This window comes from Papilio machaon, chromosome W, assembly GCF_912999745.1.
Source record: "Papilio machaon chromosome W, ilPapMach1.1, whole genome shotgun sequence".
Classification (NCBI taxonomy): domain Eukaryota; kingdom Metazoa; phylum Arthropoda; class Insecta; order Lepidoptera; family Papilionidae; genus Papilio; species Papilio machaon.
Genome location: NC_060015.1, coordinates 4,031,532 through 4,051,534, shown reverse-complemented (window position 1 = coordinate 4,051,534; position 20,003 = coordinate 4,031,532). Strand labels below are relative to the sequence as shown.

General features: G+C 35.9%; 1 protein-coding gene and 1 non-coding gene across 2 annotated transcripts; both read right to left on the bottom strand.

The window, feature by feature from the left end:
* Positions 1–3,908: 3,908 nt before the first annotated feature.
* LOC123723186 lies at positions 3,909–15,876 on the bottom strand. The gene is made up of 2 exons (XM_045685749.1): positions 15,712–15,876; positions 3,909–5,572 (listed from the first exon to the last, which is right to left on the bottom strand). Exons 1-2 carry the CDS (start codon positions 15,830–15,832, stop codon positions 4,521–4,523), a joined length of 1,173 nt encoding a protein of 390 aa, XP_045541705.1. The 5' UTR covers positions 15,833–15,876; the 3' UTR covers positions 3,909–4,520.
* Positions 15,877–18,529: 2,653 nt separating this feature from the next.
* Positions 18,530–18,636, bottom strand: LOC123723420. Its single transcript, XR_006756744.1, has one exon. It is a non-coding gene; the product is annotated as a U6 spliceosomal RNA (small nuclear RNA).
* Between the last annotated feature and the right edge of the window lie 1,367 nt (positions 18,637–20,003).

Sequence of the window (20,003 nt, the reverse complement as noted above, 5' to 3'; positions counted from 1 at the left end):
CGAACAGTATGTATTAACTATTCTTATTTCTATATGATTTAAACGTTCCCTTTGAAATAAGATGCTTATATTTGTAGATAATGATCTTATAGCGTTATTTATTTGAAATAAATTGTCATTTAATTTAAATATAGTGTTAGCTACAGTTTGTACCATTTCTGTGATCAGCGTTATTTTACGATTATTAACATTCTGATTATTTTTAAATTGTGTAATTATTTTATCATATCTTATGGCATCGTCATTATCAAGATTTCCTGTAATAATCTTTATAAGTGAACCTAATGGATTCAGTAAACCTCGTTTAATTCTAGAAGAAGGAGTAACTTGTTGAAGCTTATTAATAGTTAAGTTTTTAATATAATCTAATTGTAATTTTAAATCTATAAAAGTATATGAAAAATTCTTATCTAAGTTAAAAACTAATGTATTTAATTCTACGGTTTTTAAGACATTTATTTTCACGTCTTCCGTCGTAGGTTGGAAATTAAGTGTCTTAGCGATTATCCAATGCTTATTACTAACTACTGCGGTTCCTTGCCTTACAGGTAATATTCCAGGATTTTTATTTAATTCCTGAAGTTGAAGGGCGTGGAGACGCGTCACCGTGGTCATCGCCAGGACGAGCAGGAGGTGCCTGTGAAGGGCGTTTCACATTCTTTAGTGGTACTTTACTGTGACGTCCTTTTATAGTAACCGGAATAGTGTTTCTATGTATTTCATCCGTTACTTGTGCTATATTAAAACGCGGTTTATCTATACTAATTCTATTATTTGTTCCTTTTGTATAAATGATATCTCCGGGCTCTATATTAAATTTAATTTCTCCTCCTCGTTTTTCAATAATTTTCTCTTTATTTTGTATAGCTTTTTCAGTTAAATGTTTATATAAGTATTTGGTGCGCCTAACGTGTTCTTTAATTAATTCTTGGAAGTATTGTTTTTCGAAATTAACGTCAAATGGATGTCTTGAGTCTGTATGTCCTAACAAGACTTCAAATGGTGTTAAACCTGTTGTAGAATGTATGGTGTGGTTATATGCCATGATTACGTATGTCATTATAAAAGATGATTCTATATATTTATGATCATGTTTTCCTATTCTGTATATTTCTAATAAAGTGGAATGGAACCTTTCTATGAGTCCCATTGAATTATGGTTGTTAGGGGTACCAATATGTAATTCTACTTTATAAAATGTTAATAGTTCTTTAAGTAAAGCATTATTGAATTCCGTTCCGGGGTCACAACTAAGTTTCTGCGGAACGCCATATAGTGAAAAATATTTAATAAGGGCTCTAACGACTTCGGGTCGATCTGTTAGTTAATTCAAAGGCTTGTCCTAATTTACTGAATGCATCTATGATGGTTAAATAATAATGGCCTTCTATTGAAAAGATATCTATAAATATTTCCTCTAAGGGCTTACTTTGAGTTTGAGTTAATTGTAATTTAGGTTTTATTGGTTTTCGGTCATATTTCATGATTTTGCAAGTTTCACAAGAATTTATAATACTGGCTACTGTTTGAGCCATATTGTGCCAAAAATATGAACGTTTAATATGGATTTAAGTTTCTTTAATACCACGATGACATGTTTTTCCTTCGTGATATTTCTGTACTATGTCTCTTTGTTCTGTTTCATTTTCTACAAAGACGACACGTTTTGTGCATTCGTAAAATTTAACAAGTTCTTTATTAAATAAAAATATTACTAACTGTGTAAATTGTTTGCGGTGTTCTTCATTTTCGAAATAGATAAAATATTTAATTTTATTTCTAATGTATTCTTTTAGAAACTGTTTAACGAGATCGGGTCGATTTAAGGGTAAGTGTACTTCTAATATTTTTTGTTTTTCACGAGATAAATTCTTTACAGATAATCGGTCTATGTTCCAACTGAATACTAAAATTTGATTTGGTTTAGTGTCGATTGCTTCTTGCAAAATGGGAATGCCTTGTGACTCAGTATCTTGCGCGGAATGTGCGGTTTCTAAGTCAGAAGATTTTTCAGATGCTGTTAACGTGCTACTAGATGGGTAAGGTATTGAATATGGAGATTTTAATGAAAGCGTCTTTTCAGAATCGGAGTCAGTAATTTTTTTTTTTTTTTTTTTATATTACATTATTATTGTTTTCTTTCCAATTATTGTTTGCTTTCTGAATGGATTAAATGAGTTTATTATTATTATTATTATTATTATTAATGGTGATAGCTTTTTCGGACTCTATTTCTGAAATAGACATTGGTTCGAATGAAGGTTGTTTAACTGTTCTCTTTTGTAATTTTTCTAATTCTTCTATTTCTTTCCTTAATTGTTGTATTTCTTTATTCCAATCTTCACTTTTATCTACGTTAGGTTTTGTGGAATAATTATCTCTTTTATCTAAGACATTAATTTTAATACGCGATAGAGCGTCTGCATTACAGTTTTGTTTACCGCTCTTATGTATTATGTTGAAATCATATTCGGCTAAACGTAAGCGCCATCTTGTTAGTCTGCTATTTGTTTCTTTAAGGGAATTTAACCATGTTAAGGGTTTATGATCGGTAATGATTGTAAACTTTTTACCGTATAAATATGGGCGGAAATGTTTAATTGCCCAAACTATTGAAAGGAGTTCTTTTTCTGTAACACTATAGCGGGTTTCGTCATCGTTTAGTGTGCGGCTCGCATAAGCAATTGGTTTATCTTGCCCAATGGGTCCTTGTGATAATACAGCGCCTAATGCAAACTCAGAGGCGTCTGTCGTTAAAATAAATGGTTTATTATAGTCTGGGTATTCTAATATAGGTGCGTTTGTTAGAAGTTCTTTACATTTATTGAAAGATTGTATATATTTATTGTCATCAAGAGGTATTGAACGTTTCTTTTTAAGTTTCGTTCTTTGTGTCATAGGTTGCGTTATCTTACTAAAGTCTTTAATAAAGCGTCGATAATAACCTATTAATCCTAAAAATCTTTTGATTTCTGTTGTTGTTCTAGGTAAAGGATAATTCAAAATGGTTTTAATTTTAACGTTATTTGGTTTAAGTCCTTCTGGGGTTATTGTGTGTCCTAAATATAATACTTCCTTTCTTAAAAATTCCGATTTATCGAGTTGTACTTTTAAATTGGTTTGTCTTAGTCTATCGAATACTGTTCTTAATTTGTCTATATGTTCCTGTAAGCTTGTTGAATATACTATGATATCGTCTAAATAAACTAAACAATGTATTCCTTGTAAACCTCGTAATACATTGTCCATTGTGCGCTGGAAAGTTGCTGGCCCTGTCTTGAGACCAAAGGGGAGTCGTGTAAACTCATAATGTCCTGACTGTGTACTAAAAGCTGTTTTTTGCCTGTCCTTTTCGGCTACTTCTATTTGATGATATCCGCTAGCTAGATCGAGTGTGGTAAAATAACAACTACGTCCTAGCTTATCAAAGAGGTCCGTTATGTTCGGTAATGGGTACTTGTCATCTATTGTTATTTCATTTAGTTTTCGATAATCGATAACAAGTCTATATTTCTTTTCGTTACTTGCATCGATCTTTTTAGGAACTAAGTGTACTGGTGCACTCCAGGGTGAAAAAGATGGTTTTATTATATTGTTTGCTAACATTTTATCTACTTGTTTATTAATTTCATCGTTAATTACTTGTGGTTGCCTATATGGTCGGACAAAAATAGGGTCTTCGTTTTGAGTTCTTATATAATGTTTGACATCATTGGTAAATGTTAAAGGTAAATGTTCTGAATAAAAAATATCTTTATATTGTAAACAGAGTTTTTTAATACAATTGCGCTCTTCGGGGTTCATGTGGTCTAAACGTAATCTATTTAGGTTTTCCGTTAAAATTTTATCTATTTGAATGTCGTTTCTGTCTTGTAAATTATTTATATTAATCTTTTCTGCTCTACTATTGTATGGGGTTACGTCAAAGGGTTTTGTTATCTTTAAGGTGATTTCTTTATCCAATGTATTTTGAATTACTGTGGTTGCGTAACCATTCTGACATTTAACAAGTGCGCTTGGCATTCTAACGCCATTACAAAATTCCGTATAATTTAAAATTACTTCGCCATTTAAAATATTAGTGGGTAATTTAACTCGTTGTTTGCAACGGGGTGCGATTTTAATTTCATTGGATGGATTGTAAATAATTGGAATTTTTGTGGAATCTGTATATAGTATTTGATTTTTCATGTCTATTTTAGAATTTAACTGTTTGAGAAGATCGCTACCTATTAGTCCGTCGTATCTTCCGTCTACATCGTATATGTAAAATTTGTGAATTTTATTCGTATTAAAGATGGGAAACAGTTGTGTTAAAATTACTTCATTATGGAAACTTGACGCGTGTGTACTGATTACCTCAAAAGGCTCATATTCTTTACAATTATGAAAGTATTCGTTAGCCTTTTCAGGACTTATAAACGATCTTGAACTACCGGTGTCTATCATAAACCTTGCATTTAATTCTGGGATTTCTATATATGGTTATTTTAGTTTAGGGTCGCAGTAATTTATATATATTATTTCGGGTTTTTGTTTAAGGCTTTTATGGGAAAATTTTCGTCTTCATTTAATAGAGATTCGTTATGTTCACTAAGAGAGTTAATATTTTCATCTGGGTAATATTCATTATTTTCGTCAACATAGTATTCATTTTCGTCATACTGAATGTCATTTTCTTCGTTGTTGTATAATTGGTTCATGTGCAAAGCTTGAGGCTTTACAGGGGGTGCGGTACGCATGCTAACGTCCGTAGATTGCAACTTAGGTTGAAACTGTGGTCTTATTAAATGGGATGGTGGTCTATAACCAAATTGTTGCTGGGGTACTTTAAATTGTTTACTTGGAGTAAATTTAGGTTGTGTTTGATATATCGGCTTTGTGTTATATGTACCTGGTGTGATACCGAATTTAAAATTTGGCTGCGATTGTCTATATTGCGCCTGGTAGATAGGTTTAGTTTGTAAGTTACCTTGCTGGGGTATTCCGAATTTGAAGTTATTTTGTTGCGTGTCTTTAGAAAAGAAGGGTTTCATAACGTTCTTATCTATAAAAGGATTTTGTGTTATTTGTGGCTTTTGCTGTGTGTTATTATGTGATCTAAACATTTTATTTCTCGTCTGATATTGGTATAAGAAATTTACTTCCTCTAAGACAATGCTTAGGGCGTTTTCAAGCGAGGTACAACCTTTTAGTCGCACGATGCGTAATAGGTCCTCGGGTAAGTTATAAAGAAACACATTCATCGACATATGGTCATAGATAGTGATTTTACTGTTGCGCAGATTTGCGTCACTGATTCTGTTTACCTTCGCAAACAATGTGCTTTTAATATGTTGAATTCTGTTGCAAAAATCTAGATATGACTCGCCATTCTTAATTTTCAACGTTTCTAATTCGATTGCTATGCACTCCTCGGAACGCGGATCACCGAAATGCTGTTCAAACGCGGCTTTGAGTTCGTTCCAAGTTTCAATATCAGGTCGTTCGCTAATTAAAGTTGCGGCTTTGCCTGCTAACTTAGACGTGATTACTTGAAAAATATATATGTCTTGTTCTAGGTTACCTGTTTCTCTATGTAAACGCGGTAATGCAAAGGTTCTTATAGTTGGTCGCTGCACGGTGGGACGAGTACAAAACTGCGGGAATACGATAATTGAGGCAGTTCTGCTAAAAGAAGGAAGCACAGTACCTTGTCTCTTTTCACCGGTCTTCTCCTGCTTCTGGACACCTCCAGCTCGAACTTTCACACACTTTAAAGACTTTTTCGAGTAAAAGTTGCGGAGCGGCACACGCACAACGACGACGATTTCAGCCATTATATTTTTCAAAACGCGCGATTGCGGGGCGCGTCCTTCTCGCTCACCTGTACTGTGCGGGAAAAGGACGGGAAAGCATGCAACGACCAAACGTAAAAACGGCGTAACCATTCCCCCGGGCTTGAAGGAACGCCTTCAAAAAATTTAGATGAAAATAACGCGATATCTAACTTCTAACTAAGTACCTACATAACTAATACGACTAATAACTAAGATTAATGAAAAAACGAATGTAATTTAAGCGCGCTACTGTTTAGGTAACGGACAAAGTCGAACAACGGGACGCAAGTACGATCCAGTCGTAGTCCTAACCCGGGCGACGCGAGTGACTCCTGTGGAGTCGGGAAAAACTTCCTCTATGACACCTAATGGCCAGTGTAGCGGTGGTGTATTATCAGTTATGATAATTACGACAGAACCCACAACGACTGGATCCACCGCCGTGTTCCACTTACGACGCGATTGCAACGTATGGAGGTAATCCCTTCTCCAGCGCTTCCAGAACGATTGAATTAATTTGTCTAATAAATTGTGCCTAGCCACAATAGTAAGGCTTTCATCTATTTCTTCCGCTGGCAAATACCGTAAAGGTGAGAGATTTAAAAAATGCGCCGGAGTCAAAGCAAGGGGTTCCGAAGGATCACTAGAGAGCGTTGAACATAAAGGACGAGTATTCATTACCGATTCAATTTGAGCAAGCACAGTGCTTAACTCTTCAAACGAAAGAGTGGTGTCACGCGACAGACAGTCGGCGGGATTGTCTGTACCCGAAATATGATATAAATTATGCGGCGCTAAATTATTTTGTATTTTTGAAACTCTGTTGGCTACAAAGTTATTCCATCGGTGAGGCGAGGAATGTACCCAGCAGAGAGCGACAGTTGAGTCCGAAAATGCGAATATGTTACGAAAAACCACGCGAATTTGACATGCGTCTACCACCTTTTTAATAAGTTGAGTTAATAAAAGAATAGCACAGAGTTCAAGACGAGCGAGTGAGACAACCTTTTTTGGAGAAACCTTAGATTTAGCTGTTATCAAATTGATTGTATTAGAGTCCCTATTTTGAACGTGAAAATAAATAACTCCCCCGTACGCCTTCTCGCTGGCGTCTGCGAATGCTAAAATAGTAATTACACTATCAGCGACGATACCAAGGTGACGGGGAATTTTTATATCACCTAACAAAGGAAGTTCCTCTCTTAAACGTGTCCATAATTTAACTATATCTTTAGGCGGAGTGTCATCCCAATCACAGTTACACAGCCAAAGCTGCTTGATAATTAATTTTACGTACAAAACGACAGGTGCGACAAATCCTATGACGTCCCATATTTTAGCAACACACGACAATATCGAACGTTTAGTACAAGTTTTTATGGGAGTATTAATTTTTATACTAAAATAATCGGACGTGGGAGACCAACACAAACCGAGTATCTTATGTTGATCTGACCCGTCAAATTCTTTTACTTCCGGTAGACGGTGCGATGGCGGAATCGAATCTAGAACTAAATGTGAATTACTAGACCATTTGACCAATTCAAATTGTCCCGCTTTCATGAGACTTATCAACTCCAAAGCGGTAGAAATGCCCAACTCTTCAGATGGGACTGAGTAAACGAAGTCATCCATATATAGGCTTGTATCGATGACTTCCCTAGCCTGAGGGAACGAAGCGCCTTCGTCGGCCGCCAGCTGCTTAATAGTACGCAGCGCGTGAAAGGGGCTAGATTTGAGACCGAATACTACACGATTAAATCCATAAACCTGTAAAGGTTGTTGCGGTAAAAAACGATACAAAATGCGTTGAAAACGCCTGTCAGATTCTCTTATGCCGATGCTTAGAAACATCTGACGAATATCAGCGGAAAGAGCGATCGAAAATAAACGAAAATTATTAATTATGTTAAACAAACTACCTTGAAGATTTTCACCTCTATATAATAGGTCATTAAGAGAAAAACCAGTGCTGGTTTTACAACTACCATCGAGAACTACACGTAACTTCGTTGTGACCTTATCTTCTCGGATCACACCGTGATGCGGAACAAAATACGAACCTTGTGAAGAATTACAATTTATAGGCGAAATATAATCCTTTTCCAAGTATTCGCGGATTACATTGTCATATGCGATCTTTAATTGTGGAGAAGCCTGCATCTTTCTCTCTAAGCAATAAAACCGTCGCTCACTTGCCTGACGCGAGTTACCGAGACAGCTTACGTCAACCTTGAAAGGCAAAGCCACCACGTAACGTCCGTCACTAGCTCGCGAGGTAGTACTCGAGTAAAACTCCTCACACAATTTATCATCGGGACTAAGTACCGGAGGGACGTCGACTTCCTCCAGTTCCCAGAATTTCCGTATAACGAAGTCTAATGGATCTGCGGTGCAGCAATATGAAAGGGACTCGTAACTATTTACGCGGACCGGAGCGTCACCAACATTGACGTAGCCGAGGACCGTTTCTAACGCGAGCGGTGAGACATGCGGAGGTTGTCCTTGAACCTTATTCGATAAAAGAAGATGCGGAAAAATAGAGGCACCGATCAACATTTGAACCGGGCCCGAGCAGTAGTAGGTATCGTCTGCTAGCGGAAGATCTTTAAAATTTGACAATAACGAAGGATCGACTGTTGCGGTCGGTAACCGTTCTGTAATTTTATCTACAACCAACGAATCAATATTATAAAAAATATTACGATCGAAACGAGAATGAAATTTAAGTTTTACGGAACCTTGAATGGCTTTACTCGAACCTCCTATCCCCTTAACCACTGAACAAGCGGGTCTTAAGTTTGTGTTTAAACCTAAAATTTGACAACAAAAACGAGTAATAAAATTGCTTTGAGAAGCGCTGTCTAACAATGCGCGAACGCTATGTTCATTACCACGAGAATCCACAATGATAATACGCGCGGTTGCTAGTAATACTGTGGAAGGGCCACGAAAATCGCTGCGAGTAATACTGCGACTATTCGCTAGCGCACAAAGCGCAACGTCATCGGTGCCTGCGGAGCGAGCGGGGGGCGTATTCGACTCGCTTGTAAGAGCGGGACGTGCGGCCGCGGCGGCCGTGAGTCGTGTGTTCTGTTGTGCGGCCGTCTGAGCGTTTCTCGCGGCAGCGGGTTCGATTCCGAAGCACAATAAAGTATGATGTTTAGCGTTACATTTTTTATATGAAGATGTCGAGGCACAAGCGGAAACGCGATGACCAGAACTTAAACAATTTATGCATAAATTTTTCGACTTGACGAATTTAAAGCGTTCATTCGGTTTGTAGTTATTAAATACCTTACATTTATAAATGTAGTCGTGATTACAATTGCACAAAGTACATGCGGACGACTCGGAACTAGTATAAGCGTGCTTAGTCAATGGTTTACGATCAAATGGTTTTCTGTTGTTGTTAGCAACCTTTGCCACGGGTGAGGTGCGTTCCAAAACCTTAATATGTTCGCGAATAAAAGAAACCAAGCTTGAAAATTTTGGAATTTCACAACTCTGCCAATGACAATGGTTGGATTCAAATGCACGCGCCGTATCAGTATCTAGTTTTTTAAGTGCGATATGCAAGAAAATTAAATCGGAGAGGTCATCGATTTTTATGTTTTTTAAAGCGGCTACTGACGAAGCGAATTTGTCTAAGAATGATTCTAAACTATTAGGGGTTGCAGAAGTAATGGATTTAAAATCAAATAATTGATCCAGGTATGAAGTGGCACAGAGACGCTTATCTTCATACTTACTTGTTAACAAATCGAATATTAATAAATAGTTATCAGCTGAACACTAGTGTGAGAGTATTGCGATTGCAATATTTTGGCAGCTCGTTTCACACTGCCTAATAGAATTTCGAACGAGGAAAGCGGTTGATAATCAACAACGTAATTAGGATTTGCCTTCAACTCTAATGTAGCTATTTTATCCAGCACATTTTCAAAATCATCACGCAATGAATCAACAGTTTCAAACTCGCACAAAAACGAATCTGCATCAAATTATTTTGAATCAATATCTTTAACGCGATCAAAAATATTTTGCATGCGGGAGAATATCCTATCTCTTTTAGCATATTGCAATTGCAAACTGGTATCGGCCGGTGCCATTTTTATAGAAAAATAGATGTAAGCAAATGTTTAAAAATGAAACAATTTAAGCGAAAACAATAAGAAGCGACAGAGAAACGAGATACCAAGTACCGATATGAGCAAGCGACGTTAACGACAAATTTAGTTTTTAGCCGACTTCAAAAAGAAGGAGGTTGTCAATTCGACTGTATTTTTTTTTTTTTTTTTTTTATGTGTGTTACCGCGAAACTCGGCCCCTGGTGGTCCGATTTTGATAAAAATTATTTTAATCGAAAGGAAGTGCTTGCAGGTGGGTCCCATTTTTTTGTTTTTTTTTAAATAACTAGAAGACTAGTAGATTTTGAATATAGCTTCAAAATTTGTTGCGGAAATTAGGGACATTTTTGCTTTCAGCGCTTACGTAGGCTAAACTATAGGACCTACATAAAAATGATGTATGGCGAATTGTAGCTCTTTAAATGTGCTAAATAAAAGTCCGCGATAGCATATATCTATCTTTTATAGTTTTCTCACAATAACCATTTTTTTCTTTAGAAACATTAATTAAATTCATGCCCTATTTCCGACGCTATTATTCAAGTTCAGTATTAACCCTTATGTAAATAAATATAATATGTTCATTATCAAGAGAATTTAATGTAGATTATATTTGCAATTGAAACTATATCATTCTGTCTAATAGTTTAGGAGATATCGTAAGAATAAAATTACGCGGAAACGAAAAATGCTACATCGCGTTACAATGAATAGCACAAATTTGCTTTCTGGGCTTACGTAGGTCAAACTATATGACCTACATTAAAATGATGTATCGAGTAATTATAGATCCTTAAATTTGCTAAATAAAAGTCTTAGGTGGCATATATCTATCATCTATGGATGTCTCACAAAAACCATGTTATTATGAACAAACTTCGATTAAATTGCACACGAAAAACAGCGTCGTAAGCTTACGGCGCTATTATATTATATTCGATATGAATCCTTATCCAAATAAATATGTTTGATGGCTAGAGTATTAAATGCAGATTACATTAGCCTTTAAACTATGTAATTCTGATCAATAGTTTGGAAGATATTAAATTATTAAAAACTACGCGCATTCGAAAAATGCTACTGCGGCGCGCGGCTGGACAAAATTAAAGGCACGCTACGATGTATTAGTTCGTTAATTTTCAATTTGTATACCGATTTTGATAATTATTTCATTGTTTAAAGGATAAGTGGTTATCTGGTGTATTCTAAATTAGTTTTTGAATTGAAGTACACACATATTAAATAGGAAAGTCCTTTTCTTTATTTTTCTTATTTATGTCCTTATACGTATTAAGGAAATTTGTAATTAAACTTCAAATTCACTAAAAATTGAGAAATAAAACAAACATTTTAAGAAAAAAAAATAGCCGACTTCAAAACAAAAAAAACTATCTCAAACAAAATGCGCTTAAAAGTAACTTAAAAAAAACAATTTCAAACAAAATGCACTCAAAAGTAACGTAAAAAAACAATTTCAAACAAAATTCACTCAAAAGTAACATAAAAAAACAATTTCAAAAAAAATGCATTCAAAAGTACCATAAAAAACAATCTCAAACAAAATACACTAAAAAGAAACAAAATAATGTCATGAAAACTTCTTTCTTTCTTTCTTCTCTCTTTCAAAAACCCTCTAAACTCTAAAGAAAGTTCTCTTCTTTCTTGTAACATGTCTATATTGTATAATTATTGTTATTTTGGAGTCGGTTTCGGCCTAAGTAGAGACATAAACGTAAGTATGTCTAATACATCTCAAATATAAAATGTCACCTATTTACTTCGGCCGACACCGACTGCGAAATAACAATAATTATACAATAAAGACATGTTACAAGAAAGAAGAGAACTTTCTTTAGAGTTTAGAGGGTTTTTGAAAGAGAGAAGAAAGAAAGAAAGAAGTTTTCATGACATTATTTTGTTTCTTTTTAGTGTATTTTGTTTGAGATTGTTTTTTATGGTACTTTTGAATGCATTTTGTTTGAAATTGTTTTTTTATGTTACTTTTGAGTGAATTTTGTTTGAAATTGTTTTTTTACGTTACTTTTGAGTGCATTTTGTTTGAAATTGTTTTTTTATAATTATTGTAATTATTCTATTCAATTTAATTATTCTATAATCGCGGTACGAAATATACGAATACCGCCAACTAACGCGGCGAGCGGGCGGCGCGGGGCTTATAATAACTTACCCGGCCGGTGTGCGAACGATAATTTAACCTTCCTATACCCGCGCAAATGTCTGTGAGACCGACGAAACAGTTTTTCGTAAATATTTTTTTTTCCAAGAACTTTGAGAGTTCGCGCTTTCTGCTAGCTGCACGATTTGGGGCTCGCTTTTGATTAGTACGTGGCACGAAGTAGTGCGAGCAGCATTCCTAGGCCTAATACGGTCTGATCGGTCTGTGACACCGACGCGGGTACACGATCAACTTTTTACGTAAGTCATATTTTTTTGTTTATGTGTATATACATGTTATTTATTTGTTTTTATGTAATGATTTGTCTTGCATTTTACTTGTTTACAACTACTATTTCGATTTATGAATTTTTAGGTTATAAATGCTTCAAAAATGAATGAAGAACGTATTCGATAGTCGTTGGAGGAAGAAAGTTCAGACTCTAAATATGATGATGAATTTGATAGCGAAGTTGAAGATGGTAGTCCAGCCCAAGAAGAAAAACGTAATTTTGAAGATAAAATTCAGTCTTCGGACTGAGAGAATGATTCTCAGAGTCAGAAGATTGATGATGGCACAAAAGATATTACCATAGGCCACCTAGGCCTATGGTTATATTTTACAGTTTGATGAACGTGGCAAGAATAAATTCGTTTGTTTTATATCTTTTGAATAATGCTAACAAGAAGATTAGCCGCAGAATGTTTTTGGAAACACTGTCTTACGAATTACTAATTCCTCGGCGACGAGCTCTCACTCTTTCTCTGCCAAGGACACTGAGGTTGAGGCTCAATGAAATATGCAAATTAGATGGCCCTGAATCTGCAGCTGCATCTAACAATAATAAAATTGGTCGATGTGGATATTGCGAATCAAAAAAAAATAGAAAAACACGGTACAACTGCGCCGCTTGTACCAAATATTTTTGTTTAGAACATGCTGTTATGGTATGTTCTGACTGCTTTGAAAACTGTAATATGTAACTAATTTTATTTTACATTAATCTCAAAATATGTGATTTTTAAAGAATTATAAGGTATTTTATGTTTGTTTTTAGAATAAAGAGTTTTATGTTTGTTTTTCAAGACTATACGAAAAAATGTGACTTTTTTAAGGCTGTTATGGAAAGACTGATAGTCATTACAGTATTACATAGTTTATGCTAACAAATGATCCCGTTCGGCATAAAAGTCAGAAAGATGACATAATGTTGTCTGAAACATGTTGACTTTTAGAGCTCAGCAAAATGTTGTCTTTTCGATAACTTTTTGTCGATGTCATTTTAAAGCAATCTCAATGATAACTAAATGATGACTTTTCGAGAACATATTTTTTTGTTAATAAAACTTTAAAATTTTTTCAGATTTATTGAATTTCCTTAATAATCATTTTTAAAAAACAATTCTAGTTACTTTTTCAAAAATAAATTTGGTGTTCAATTCAAAAATAATTCGAAATTGAAATATACGAAAAATTGAATTGTTAGTACTTTTCGCGACAACAGCGGCCATTTTGTTCTATACGGACCTCTCACTCATCCATTAAAGAGTGATTGTTGACAAGCGTGAATTGCATCGTAATTCGTTCGGCATTGCTAAGTGGTTTTATTCAATTATTACAACATAAACGTAATATTTTTGACTTAACATACTGGTTGAAAATATAATTAATAGTATTTGTGATTCTTATTATTCAGTTAGTTATCAAGAATTTAATTGCCGAACAAATAAACAAATAAGTAAGTATGAATATAGGTTATAAACACATTTTTTCATATTTTATAACTAATTAAATTATTTAAAATTGTTGTAAGATGATGCTCGTCGCTATTTTAATTAAATGCAGTTTAAATATTTTACTTTTTAAAATATTTCTAACTTTAAACATTTGTATACAATTTTGTTCATTTAATTCATACATTCATACATAATAAAAAAAAAAAACTTATCAGCATCGTCTTTGTAAAAGTGTCTGATAAAATTTAGAATGCGCTAAAATTTAATGAATATTTTCAATTTCTAATTTGATATTTTTTTAGGATTCAACACAAGATGTAAAAGTAAGAAACTAAAAGTAGAAAGAGGATAATATCGTCAAGTTCTTCTGATAATGAGGTTATGTAACAAATAAAGTTGTTCAATTATATATAATTATTTTGTTCCTTATTAATAAAACACTTTATTTTCAGATAGCGGAATAAATAATATACCAATGCCACCTGCCACGTACGTGAGCCAAAAGGATCAGCAACCACCACCAACATTTAAAACTCCTATATCATTACTTGAGCCGTAAAAGTATTTATAATTTTAATAATAAGATTATTTATATTGGTATGTCATATCGTTATTATTCATTGTGTTATCAAATAAACAATAATTAAACCTATTTACCATGTCGATTTTAATTTTACACTAGCCTCTTAATTTTAACATAAAAACGTTAACTTTATGATATCTTTTTAATGATCTCTAAAAGATGGCACTAGATGGCTCATAAGAGAGCTTTATGTTAACTTTATGTTAACTTTATGTTGATTTTTTGGTTATCATTTCTGATATCAGATCTTGAATAATGTTAACATTAAGAGAACTTTATGCTATCTTCTTGCCGAACGGGATATTTTTTGTTTTATTACATCCTATAGTTCCTGTAAAGTAAAAAAAATATAAACAGTTTAATAGAAAAATAACCAGATAATAGGAGTCAAAGTTACGGTCTGTCACACCGTGCGCGGGTATAGGTGTTAAAACATTTGGCGCGGGTATAGGAAGGTTAAACGAAACGAAAACGATACATACGCGGGATGAACTACTTATTGTACACTTAATGCGATTTAATGAACACAATTTTAATTACAACGACTTGACATTAGATATATACTTATAAGCAAGTATAATATTATTACGTAATTTCAAACGACAAAATGGAGGGTTTGTGTAATGTATTTACACGACTTTAAGAGACAAATTTTAAGTACTTGAATGGGTTTAAAAATGCGGGTTAAGCGAATTAAATCAAAATGTAAGCGAACTAAATCGATATGTTAGCGAATTAACTAAGATATAGCGGGATGAACGAAAATTTATACAAGTAGGTAGGTAACCGCGCGAACCGATGCCACGGGTGTACGAACTACTTTGTACGCGGTTTTAATACGAAACGAAACGAAACGAATTTAGATAATGGCTAGCGCAGATTTTAACAAATAATCCCGGCTCGTTTGGACCAAAATGTGAACGCGGTAATGCAAAGGTTCTTATAGTTGGTCGTTGCACGGTGGGACGAGTACAAAACTGCGGGAATACGATAATTGAGGCAGTTTTGCTAAAGGAAGGAAGCACAGTACCTTGTCTCTTTTCACCGGTCTTCTCCTGCTTCTGGACACCTCCAGCTCGAACTTTCACACATTTTAAAGACTTTTTCGAGTAAAAGTTGCGGAGCGGCACACGCACAACGACGACGATTTCAGCCATTATATTTTTCAAAACGCGCGATTGCGGGGCGCGTCCTTCTCGCTCACCTGTACTGTGCGGGAAAAGGACGGGAAAGGATGCAACGACCAAACGTAAAAACGGCGTAACCACTCTACTTAATTTAATTACATATTCGCATTTCCTAATAAATAGGTTTAATAAGCTTTCGTCTCCATCGAATTTAGGAATGATTCCCGACAGCTCTTTAGGAATTTGCATAATTTTATTCATTTTTATTTCTTTAATCGTATTTAAATATTTTATAAAATTTTAATTCAATTGTACTTATGTTCTAAATAAAAGAAATAAATAGTATAATTCAATTTTTGGAATATACACTACGTACTTCTAGACACTTATAACTACTGTGGAAAAGGAATGGAGTAAATTCAGATGGAATAGCGATTGGGTCTACTCACATGCTGTCCATGTCCCTCCGGTGAGTCTTAATTCTGGAGCTTCTGCCTTGGCCTGCCGTTCTTGACAAATTTCTTTGGTTCGAAGGATTTTCGTTTGAAAACGTTATAAATAACGCTCGTCGAATTTTCCTGATGTTAAGCAAAACGCGACGCGAAAATCCTACCGGCTGCGCCAGTCAAGTTTTGTGGGAGCCGGTAGGCCTTTTAAAAATACAAACTTTATTTTAATTAGACTTATATTTAATTACAAGTTCTAATGAAAGTATGTATGCTCGCTTCCAGAGTTGGCTTAAGACTAAAGTTATGAATCTATTGTTCTTATTCTAGAGTAATCTAATACTACTGGAAACTCGACCCTTATGAATGTTATCAACATCCGTTTGTTGAGTCAGGAGATGATAACTACAAAGTAATATAATTGTTTTCAGAATATAGCGCTGACGCGGGCATTCATAGAGGTCTCAGCATACATAACTACTTTGTGTTCTTTTATTTACTAAATATTTTTGAACGTCGTCGTAATTTAGTATTTTGAATAAACAACAATATTTCAAAAGTGTTTCTTTTTTTCACAGTTGTGTAACCCGATGACTTAACAAGATCTATACATTGTAATAATTGCAATATGTTTATCCAGAAAAGGCTATTTTCACATCATAAGAGAACAAATTTACATAAATCTAACTGTTTATTGAATACGCAGTTCGCAAATATCAATATTGTCGCGTCTGCCTTCAAAAACAGATTAGTAACATACCGATTGAACGTCACTCAGGAAGACGAGTACCTCAGTCCAGAGGCGTTCCTGAGTGATAATCAAACAGATTTATTGAAATTATTCAATATATCATTGAAAGAGCATGATGTTTTGAGTTGTTCGCTTATTTTTTTACTGCCAAAATTAGATGAAAAGCAATTGAAATCATTTAATACTGAATATATTATAGTTTATAAGAACTCAGACTTGAACAGATTATTACTATAGTTTAGCCTTATTTAAAAAAAAAATGAAAAAAATGAGACCCATCTGCAAGCACTTCCTTTCGATTAAAATAATTTTTATCAAAATCGGACCACCAGGGGCGGAGTTTCGCGGAACACACATAAAAAACAGTCGAATTGATAACCTCCTTCTTTTTGAAGTCGGTAAGTCGACTAAAAACACCGGGAAACTTAAAAATTTAATTTCATATTTATCTATATCAAATTAGCAGCCTTAAAAATAAATTTCAAGCTTCTACCTTTTTTTTTTTTTTTTTTTATACAAGGAGGAATGCTTAATGCATACTCCGTGCCTCGGGGAAGACACGAGAGTTATGTGAGATTCTCTCCCCGAATGGGAGCATACCCACTAAACCTCCTTGTTCCCTCATGGCCATAATGTGGGGCGCCACGGGATCGCGTGAGCTTGCCACCGCGACGCCTCACTGACCGCCCCGGGAGGGGCCCTCTCTGCGCCCCCAAAGGGGGCGCTGCGCCCTTAGGCGCTCCTTGAAGACGGCACCGTGCAATGCAGGTTCGGAATCCCCGCCTCCCCCGCTGGTGCCGCCTAGGGTTTATAGAGACCCCGCCTCTTGGCCCCCGTCTTGATCAAGACAGGGGCCCGCGGTCCCGGTGATGGTCACCGGGATTACGCGATGGGACGCAGGATCACACGCCATCGAGTAACAGTTCTGTAAGCAGAGTGCACCGAGGTCGTGCTCCCACGTCCCGACCGGCGGCCCCGACCCTAATGGGTCGTGCCACCCTCCACGCTAGGCTTACCCTCCCCTTTCGCTGCCCTGAAAAGGGCAGTTACTCAGTTTGGGTTCGCCGCCCTCGCTGCTGCGGACCCACAAGTGGGCCCGCACCCTAACCTAACTAGCCTAGCTTAACCTAGCATATTCTACCTTACCTATAGGTTCACCCTCCCCTTTCGCTGTCTGTCACCAACTACTCGGTTCGGGCTCACCTCCCTCTTTTCTGCGAGCCCATAAATGGGCCCGCACCCTAGCCTAACTAACCTAGCTTAATCTAGCCTATTCTAACTAACCTACAGGTTCGCCCTCACCTTTCGCTGCCCTACTACAGCTACTCGGTTCGGGCTCGCCTCCCTCTATTCTGCGAGCCCATAAATGAGCCCGCAGCCTAACCTACTTAGCCTACTTAAACTAAAAGACTCTCGCCTTACGGCGAGACGCCGCCCTCAGTGGCGAGCCCACAAGTGGGCCCGCTGGGGGGCTGTGGCCGGTGTGGTGAGCCGGCAACCCCGGTCGCCTGTGTATATATATGTATACATATATATACACATGGCTGTCGGCGAGCGGGGTAACAGACCCAGCCACCAACCCCAACCCCTCATCCTAATCTAACTAGCCTAAGCTACCCTAGCTAACCTAACAGTGTTTGGTTCGCGGGGCCGAAGCCCTACCCCGGCATAAGGCCGGGGCGTTCCCCTATCCACCACCCGGGGACGCGCCACGTCGGAGTTCACCTCTCCGCCCACTCGGACAACCGAGCAGGTCCGTGGAAAAATGTGGAACGCTTCACGATTTTGCGTGTCATCCTTGCGCAGGGGCCATGCTAATCTTCTCTGTATCGTTCCAATTTTAGTATATGTACTGCCGAAGCAAGTACAAGTTTCAAGCTTCTACCTGTAAAAATGACGATAACTCCATACAAACTTTCACCCCCACTTTCAACCCCTTACAACCCTTTTTTCGCGTTAAAATGTAGCCTATGTCCTTTCTCGGGCTCTAGACTATCTGTGTACCAAATTTCATTTAAATCGGTTCAGTAGTTTTGGCGTGAAAGCGAAACAGACAGACAGACAGAGTTACTTTCGCATTTATAATACTCGTATTAATATATTAGTAAGGATTTTATTTTTCTTCGTCTTGCATTTATTACTGTTATCTACTTGTTCATTTGAATTGTTCTTCACACTTGTTTGTATTTGTTGAGGCGACAGTGCCATATTGTGTTTGTACGTTTGCAAATTTCCTCCTTGAAATTTTGTGTTTTGCCTAGTGTGTTATGTAGCCAAGGGCCATCTTTAAAAGATTGCAGTAACGCAATTGCAACCCTTCGGTTTGCGGTTGATCATGCGCAGCAGTTATCATTTAACACCATCTAAAAGAGCCCAACAAACAAAAGTTCGTTTTCAGTCTGAGATTATGCTTGAAGTTTTTCGATAGCCAACATTCATAGTAAGTGTAACAAATAGAAGATAAGTAGGCTAAGTAGGATATATAAACTTAGAACTTACCATTAAATTCACAAGCAAAATAACACTTTCTTTGCATGTTTGATGCTGTTAGTCACCTTTCAACAAAGCTAAACCGTTGAACAATCGGAAATCAAGTAGTCAGAGCGCCAAGGTCAATAATAATAAGCAAAGATCAGTCCAGAGTTAATAGCGGGGTCAATTCGTAAAGGCAAATATCAAATAGTCCAAACAGAGCACAAGTATTCCGAAAAAGCAAAAATTGATCAAACACAACAGCGCACCGTCAAGTTTTGAAAACTTGCGTTGATTTTTATAATGCAACTGTCACTTGTATTACCAGCCTGCCTAAAAATTATTACCATTTTTTATTTTTTTTTTATTTTATAAAATCACATCTACAGACGCTTGGTCCGTACTCTTTTCTGCACAGGTTTTAGTTATCTTTTTTTTATTTTTTATTAATATCCCTGTGCTACATTGTAAGTAAGTCACGTATGTATATATATATATGACTTACTTATAAATACATATAATTTAACTTAATTATAATTTTTTTTTTTAACCATTTACTATAGTTGAGTACTGAGTTCGTTAGAGTTCGTTCAGTTCGTTCGGTGTCAAGCAAATTACCTCTGTCTATTTTTAAATTTTTAAAATATTTAAGTGCTTTTCTAAACGTTCTTATCAAATGAAAACATAGTAAAACCATCAAAAATGAAGTGACAGTGTTATCTTGCATTAAATCAAAGTATAAATAAAATTTTAACCTTAAATA